Below are 8777 nucleotides of genomic sequence, written 5' to 3' on the forward strand. Positions count from 1 at the left end.
TCACAAACTGATTTTCAAGGACACACTCACTTCTTCGAGTTCACATCCGTTTACTCTTGGACCAATCCCATCCATTAGGACCCAAGTGTGAGCCACCTGGGGCTCCCTACCTTGGAGATCCACTATGAGAACCATCAGCCCTAACCACAGAGCACAAGAAGCCAAGGGTTGGACTATAGCCGTGGAGTGAAGGGCCTGGACTGTTGGGAAAACTTGGCCCAGCCTTTGTCACCCATATCTGACTGGACCCACCTTTCAGGCAGCTGTCAGGAAGCCCAGGTTCTTCCCCTCCTGTCTGAACTCACCACCACTGCACTCCCCCCACCCACCCCAGTCTCTTCTCTCTTCTCAGCCTTTTGCCAACTGCCACCCTCACACCAGCTGAGTGTGGGTGATGGCAGAAGGTGTGTGGGTACGTGGGCTGAGGCCTGAGGTTTCAGGCATCTGTGCCCCATATACCCAAATAAGCTTTTCTTCAACACCCCGGAAGCCTCAGTTTTTCCTTATGGATACCCCAGCCCAGGTTCAGCATCTTGGAGACCAAAGCAAGCTCTCCTATATCAGCAGGGAAGCATCCTCAGCTAGCCAGATAATACCTGGACTGGCAGCCACATGCTCCTAGCAAGATATAAATAAGTCTCTGTTTATAGCAGAGTACAAATAAAGAATTGCCACTGCATTCTGAATTTCAAGCAAAAGACTTGGGGCTAATGAAATCAGAAGAGTTGGTCTGGCTGGCAGTTTCCTGAGTCAAAGGTCAAAGTTCAATGCTTTTATTCTCATTCCCTTTAGACAATTCTTTGCTTCTTGATTTCTTTTACAGCTCCTGTCAGGACAATTACAGTAGAACACTTCCTCTCTCAACTATCTCTGCAGAAATAACACACTAACCTCCCAGGGGTGATAATTACAGCATTAAATACAAAGTAACAATTATTCTCACATTAGCTTTGGAAACCCTAAGTAATCCAGTCCAGCCTTGTGATGTGACATGAAAGCTCACCTGGTGACCTGTTTGTGGATTTCCTTGGGGCCAGCTCTCTTGGTGCAGTGTCCTGAGTTTGGAGGAGTGTGCAGGAACAGGCAGTCTGCCTTCATCCCTCTTCCATAGGAAGTTGGGGGTCTTCAAATAAAACTTTAAAAAGTACGGATCAGAAGAATTCAACCAACCAGCAGGGGATCTCCTATTTTAATAACAGACAAAATTGCTTAGACCAAGAATCAAGGGGATGAAGACTTGGGGGCTGGCTTCATTTTTCTGGTCTGAGTTTAAAATCCAGCTGCAGGACCCCTGAGCTATTGTCATGGACCTGGTTTGATGGGGGGATATGAAGTCATGTAGCAAAGGGTGGTTCCCTCTTGGTACTCTAACATGCCCCAATCACAGGCCACCTAGTGGTCAGCCTTATATATCGTGGTATTGGCTGTTTCCTACACTTTAGTGCAAGTTCTGTAGAGGCAAGAACTTCTGCTGTATCCCCACATCTAGACCAGTGCCTGCCATAAGGTAGGCACTTAATATTTGTTGAATGAATGCATGGCCCAGTGGGGGAGCAGAGAATAATCTCCAATGCAAGGAAGTGAAAGTAGCCTGGATCGACTCCTAGAATTCCAGATTGTCCAGATGGGATGCTTTCCTGCTGTTATAGCAGAGCCTTCTATGGTCACATAGACTTGGGACCTGTGCTGGGGTATCCAGAAGGAAAAACTGAGCCCTCTAGGATGTTGGGTATATGGGGCGCAGATGTCCGAACTCTTGAGCTAGAGATATCATCTTTCTAGCACTAGGAGGGAGCTTTGTCCTGGGCCCTGCCAGATCCCAGAAACTCACTCTTGGCCCTTCTCTCTGTCTCTTTTTCCCCTCTGCCCCTCCCCAGATGTCTCTGTCAAGGTGACCTTGAAGCATCAGGCTCGGAAGCTGAAGAAGAAGCAGACTAAACGAGCCAAGCACAAGATCAACCCCGTGTGGAACGAGATGATCATGTTTGAGCTGCCCGACGACCTGCTGCAGGCCTCCAGTGTAGAGCTGGAAGTGCTGGGCCAGGACGAGTCAGGGCAGAGCTGTGCGCTTGGCCACTGCAGCCTGGGCCTGCACACTTCGGGCTCTGAGCGCAGCCACTGGGAGGAGATGCTCAAAAACCCTCGCCGGCAGATTGCCATGTGGCACCAGCTGCACCTGTAACCAGCTGCCTGGCCGCCTCCCTTCTTGGACAGCCCTGACCCATCTTCTGCAACCTCTTCTCTGTGCCCCTTCCTCATTCTGACACCCAGAAGACAGTGACAGATGTGTTTGCAAGGCTAGGATGGCTCTCTCATCATACTCCTGTTTCTAAGAAATAAGCAAGACAGAGCAGGACAGTGTGTGGAAATGGAATATGCGGGTCATACTGAGGAATGCATTTTGCCCATCTGTGTTATTGAAAGAGATGCTTATCAAATACAGTTCCTATGCCTGTTTTATAGGTGGGGTTAGGCCAGATGCAGAGAAAGCTAAATGTGGGAATCATGGATGCAAAGAAGAATTTGGCTTTTTGAAAAACAAGCATTTCAAAAATGATGAAGGAAGTGAAAGTATCCTGGATCAACTCCTAGAGTTAGAGGTTGCCCAGATGGAAAGAAACCTTAGCCAGCGTTCAATCAAGCTCACCACGCAGGGCAGTCACCAGGCAGTTCTCAAACTTTAGCATGTGAAGAGTCACCAGCAGATTCCTGGGCTCACCTGAAGACGTTCCTAGTGGGTATTCCTGGTCGAAGCCCAGGAGCCTTCATTTTTAACAAGTTGATGTAGAGGGTGGAGCACTGTACTTGGAGAAATTCCTTCTACAACATTCCACACAGGTTTTCAGCAACAGTCCTTGATGGAGTCCCAAAACCATGGTGCAGCCAGTTCCAATGCTGGACACCTCAACCATCAGTGTGAAATCTGGGGCCTCGGCTTTTTTATTTAATTATTTTAATTCTTTCTTTTTTTTTTTTTTTTTGAGACGGAGTCTTGCTCTGCCACCCAGGCTGGAGTGCAGTGGCCGGATCTCAGCTCACTGCAAGCTCCGCCTCCCGGGTTTACGCCATTCTCCTGCCTCAGCCTCCCGAGTAGCTGGGACTACAGGCGCCCGCCTCGTCGCCCGGCTAGTTTTTTGTATTTTTAAGTACAGACAGGGTTTCACCGTATTAGCCAGGATGGTCTCGATCTCCTGACCTCGTGATCCGCCCGTCTCGGCCTCCCAAAGTGCTGGGATTACAGGCTTGAGCCACCGCGCCCGGCCTAATTATTTTAATTCTTAATACTTTAATTTGTGCATTTCATAAGGCCCCTGCCCTTGGACTGAATTTTGCGCTTATTATTGAAGAATTTTATTGTTTTTATCTTAAAATCAGTTTCTATTATCCTTGGGGAGACCATCCCTAACAAAGTACAGGTGGGATCTCCTGTGAGTCATTGGCTGGGTTCTGATTGCTAGATGTCACACCCACCAGCATCACCAAAGTGACTCTCTGAGATAGACCGGTCCCTCCTCAGCATTCCAGTCACTTCAGGAGGAATTTAGTTATTGACTTAGTCTATGACACCTGGCTACATGTAGGCAGAGAAGAAAGACAATTTAAAAAAGGAAATCAGGTCTTTTGCAACTGTGCCTCCCTCTGTTTTCACTTGAATGGGTAAATGTGTTTTCACTTGAATGGGTAAATAACTAGCAGCTAGGTTTTGAAGTCCTACCTTGTTATTCTAAACAGATGTCCACGTTGTTAATTAAATCTAAATTATGAGCCTTGCTGAGTGGATACAGTACTTACCCCTGAACCAGGATTCCTGGGTTCTCTTGTTGACATTGCCCTTCAGAACCTGTTTGGCCAGCTGTATAAGATAGGACTAATGACTAGGAAGCCTACCCCAATGAATGATATAATAGATGAAATAGTGTTCAAAACCTGTAGGCACTCCCTGGCTAAAAACAAACTCTGAGGCCACCAGCAGATCATCTTTAAGCTAAGTTACTATATATATTTTTTTTTTTTAGATGGAGTTTTGCTCTTTGTTGCCTAGGCTGGAGTGCAGTGGCGCAATCTCGGCTCACTGCAACCTCTGCCTTCCAAGTTCAAGTGATTCTCCTGTCTCAGCCTCCCGGGTAGCTGGGATTACAGGCGCCCACCAACATGCCCGGCTAATTTTTGTACTTTTAGTAGAGACGGGGTTTCACCATGTTGGCCAGGCTGGTCTTCAACTCCAGACCTCAGGTGATCTACCCGCCTCGGCCTCCCAAAGTACTGGGATTACAAGTGTGAGCCACCATGCCCAGCCTATTTTTCACTTTAATTTGGCAGCTGAGAATGCCCAGAAAGTGCCGGAAGCATCATGGTATTTCCAGAACCATGGATTCTGCCTTTGGACCCCTCTCTATTAACATTAAAACTCTGGGCTTTCAGATGTCACCCTAATTCACTGCCCAAAGACAGAATTCCTAGACAAGATGGGTAAGGGCTTCATTCCTTCAACAAGTCAAGTTATACTTGGCCTCTCCCTGAGAATCTGAGCAGGAACCTTATAATCTATGGTCATTATTTTTTCTTTCTGTACAGACATAGAAAAGCATTAGAAATAACTTCTACCCATCCTCTGAAAAAACAGAAAAAATATTGAATCCCTCTTTCATGGGAAGTCTTTTGGATAATTGGAAACCTTCATCATGAGGTTGACCAGCACCTGCCAAGTGTTGTTTAGGAAAGCACTTGTTAGTGGTTTTATATAACATGTTTTAGAGATCTCTTCACCATACTGGTTTCTTCTCTTTGGTTGGTATGGCTAAAAGAAAGCAAAACATTTCCTATAAGCTGAAAGCTGACGAGCATTCTCTTCTTGGTAACATCTACTACTCCAATCTAGAAAAGTTGGATTCTAGACTAAAAATCAGGAAACATGGCTCCTTATAAATCTATGCAGCTGCCTTATAGTACCATCAAAGGAATTTCAGGTGGGCTGGGTGGGGCCCCTGATCCCAGAGTTATCAACTCCACCCATCATCATTCGGTCATGAAGCATCCTTTCATTCATCTTCTTTTTCTTCTCCTCCTTCTCCTTCTCCTTCTCCTTCTCCTTCTCCTTCTCCTTCTCCTTCTCCTTCTCCTTCTCCTTCTCCTTCTCCTTCTCCTTCTTCTTCTTCTTCTTCTTCTTCTTCTCCTCTCCAAGTTTTAGTCTTCCAGAATCCAAATTAAAGGTTGTCCCTGATGGGAGCCAGGTTCCACCACAGAACATCTTAGATGTCAGCCTTGACCTCACTTAGCAGGGATTACAGAAATGAGATACATTTTGAAGGAGAGTTGTCTGTTATGTTCACTGTACTCTAAGTGCCTGGGATAAAGCTGTCTCATGGGTGCTCCACATGTATTTGTTGAGTGAATTAATGAATTAAGAATGCCTGGCGGAGTAGGCAGAAAAAGACACTGCAAATGACATAAAAATTAGAGTCCTAGCTGAGTTCTCAATGGTAAAGGCATCAGATGTCTCAGCAGTCAGGCTAGAAATTCATGACATTGAGTATTACTATTTGCCTAATGACAATTCATTGCTCTCCATGTAAATGTAAGCAACAGATGAAGAGAATATAATTGCTCTGCTTTTCCACTGAGACTCCATCTTAGTGCATTTTAAATTATCCAGAGATGTCAAACTGCCAAATCAAAATATTTCAGTAGTCTTTACATCAGCTTACCTTATACCAGAAACATTGACAATTTACTATCAAATTATAGGAATTGAGCCTATGTGAAAGCATCTCATCATTTTTTAAAGGAACACCTTGTGTGATGCCAGCGAGCATTTCTAAAAAGGGTGTGAGGCAGAGGTGAAAATAAGATGAGAGACCATTTCAGAATGCAGTGTTGCCCAAAAAGGTGATCTGGTTCTTTCTTCAGAGATTTCTGAAGTAGAAAATAGGAGTTCGCCCTCATTAATCTGTGACTCCACCTCTTGCATCAAATCAATATCTATTTGTTGAGCACTTATTGATTAAGACCTTGCATATGTCTGTCCATTTTGATTTGAGGTATAACTTTTTGTGTGGGTTGAATGACAAGTCACCCCAAACAAAGCTGGGCACAGAGAGTCAGCTAGGAGACCAGTTATTCAGGGTCCATTTCTCTTGGATGTAAAGGAGTCCTGGGTGAAAGGTGGCTGTAGCCTAAACCAACTAGTCCTTGTGATTTGTTTCTGCCCTCTGTGTTTCCTGTTGTCAAATGCTAAGTGTGTGTTTTGCAGTCATGAACTAAAGCACAAAAAGACGCATGAGACATTGTAGTCATATGTCTGGTGTGACACTTTGGAGCAAAAACCTTGCAGTGGTAAATAAAAAATTTCCAACAGGGTCAGCTGCCTGGTGTTTTCTTTTTTCCCCCTTTTTACCTAATATTTTCGCATGTAAAATGCAGAAGAAATCATCTGATAAGCACTTATGAACCACTGCCATGTTTAATAAAACTTGACAACTACAATTGAAGTACCTTCAGTGCCCTTTACTCAGAAGACCATGACCTTAGATTTGGGGTTTATCATCCCAGGCATTCCCTCATACACTTACTACATGTCTCTGTAAACCCTGAGTTCCATGAAGTGTTTTTAAACTTCATTTAAATTGTATCACACTATTTTCACTCAACATTAAATATTTCAGTTTCATCTGTGCAGACACATGCAGCTCTAGTTTATTTCCTTTTTCACTGATGTATGATATTCCATTGTATGGATATGCCACAGTCCTATGTGGTTGATGTATATCTACATGTTTCTTTTACTTTTTATTTTTTTACTGTTACAAGAAATGCTGCTATGACATTCCTCTGTATGTCTCCTTGTGCACTTTTGTGAGTTTCTCTAAGATATATACCCAGGAGTGAGTGAAACTCACTCATAGAGTGAGTCATAGAGTACTCTGTGCGTGTGCATGTATGTGTACCTTGATGGCCTTGCTTGAGTACTGAATCAAAGAGGTTACATACAATTAGGAATGCCAAGGTTGGATGAGGCTTTTCAGGGATTTGGCTTCATTGCTGGGGAGAAAAATTAGGTGGAAACTAGTAACTCCTCTTTCTTTAACATTCCCCAAAGAAATACTCCATCAATGGAAGGATCTAGCAGCAGCCAGTGGTACTCATGAACTCCTGGTGGCAGGCAGGGACAAGGGGACTCCTGGAGTCCTGTTATCCTAAGCCTTCCTGGTGGCCACTACAGCCCTGCCTTCTGGAGGAAGAGGGATTAAGCAAGGGGCAGGGCCTGAATTGTAAAGCTAGTAGAAAATTAGCCAGGTTACACAGAATTAAAATAGAATGTTCTTAAATAGGATAAACAATCCATAAAGAAAGCCATGAGATGTCTTTGCTTTCCAAGTCTGCATATAATTCCTTATTTTATATTATGTATGCACATACATTCTATTTTAATGGCAACTAGCATTTTAATTTTCATAATGAAATAGGATCGGTGGGTTTTATCCCACATAGCCAAATGTTATGCAGACTATGTTTCACAAGTAACTATGAAAATGGCCCACCTGAGCCCAAAAGTCATACTTAAGAGTCTAAATTGATATAAAAGAGAAATGGAAGAGGGAAGCAGAGTTCATGAGTCACTGTATACAAGGCCTTTCCGTTGAAATGCTTCAAATAACAAGCACTGTTCCTGTGTATGAAATTGACTGTCTAGAGCATTGCATCAGGAGCTGGGAATCTGCAACCCGACTTGACTTTGTGACTGACCACCTTCACGGCCCTGGGTAAGTCACTTACCTCTGGGCCTCAGTTTCCACAACTGTAAAATGAATTTGGACCAAATGATCACTAAGACTCCTTCCAGCTTTAACATTTTGTGATTCTGTGACCTAAACTGTCAGCAACTTTTTTTTTTTTTAGACAAAATCTGGCTCTGTCACCCAGGTCAGAGTGCAGTGGCATAATCTAGGCTCGCTACATCGTCGACTTCCCAGGCTCAAGCAATCCTCCCACCTTAGCCTCCTTAGTAGCTGGGATCACAGGCATATGCCACCACACCCGGGTAATTTTTTGTATTTTTTTGTAGAGATGGGATTTTGCTAGGTTTTGCCCAGGCTGATCTCAAACTCCTGGACTCAGGCGATCCACTCACTTTGGCCTCCAAAAGTACTGGGATTACAGGTGTGAGTCACCGCACCCAGCCAACAACTTACTTTTTACACATACCTTTAGCCTCTTATTGTGTGCATAAAACAAATTAAACCCACATACATGTGTACTTGCTCTCCCTGCCCCATGCCTGCCTGGTAATGCCCCTCTGGGATCTCCTGACAGTCCCTCCTGACAGCTACTCACTCCTTTAGACAACCTGCAATGGCACCTGATGCTTCAATCAGCCTCTTCTCATTTGCTTAATTGCTAATGGGGCTGGTGGTAATTTTCCATCCAAGAGTTTCTTTTTTTTTTTAGAGCCAATTGGAAGCATCACCATTTCAGGAGGTCTGAACTCTAGCATCTGTTCTGTCTCCCTCCTGAGGCAGACACCTGGCAAGGATAAAGTCAGAGTATGTGGCTGTGGATGGATTTAGGGAGCTGGGCATTTTCTTAGTCCACGTGTTGGAGAACTGTCCCCTTGCTCCCCTTCCTCATCTCCTGCAGGTGAGCCAGCACAGATGGCCCCTGGCAGGGACCTCAGCAGCTTCTCCCAGCCAGAGAAGAAGACCCTTACCTTGGAGGAGGATGGGAGGAAGCCAGACTTTCTCCCAGGTAGGCACCTCCATCTCTAGAAGCCAGACGTTGCC

At 44.7% G+C, this 8777-nt stretch overlaps 1 protein-coding gene across 1 annotated transcript in view; it reads left to right on the top strand.

Annotated features, from left to right (window-relative positions):
* Positions 1-2952, top strand: part of SYT13 (synaptotagmin 13) — a 43493-nt gene extending 40541 nt beyond the window's left edge. Inside the window, exon 6 of the mRNA XM_033205945.1 lies at positions 1878-2952. Within this exon, the coding sequence (XP_033061836.1) occupies positions 1878-2182 (305 nt within the window). The 3' untranslated portion in view covers positions 2183-2952. The remainder of the gene's footprint in view (positions 1-1877) is intronic.
* The last annotated feature ends 5825 nt before the right edge of the window (positions 2953-8777 follow it).

This window comes from Trachypithecus francoisi, unplaced genomic scaffold, assembly GCF_009764315.1.
Source record: "Trachypithecus francoisi isolate TF-2019V2 unplaced genomic scaffold, Tfra_2.0 Lachesis_group8, whole genome shotgun sequence".
Classification (NCBI taxonomy): Eukaryota; Metazoa; Chordata; class Mammalia; order Primates; family Cercopithecidae; genus Trachypithecus; species Trachypithecus francoisi.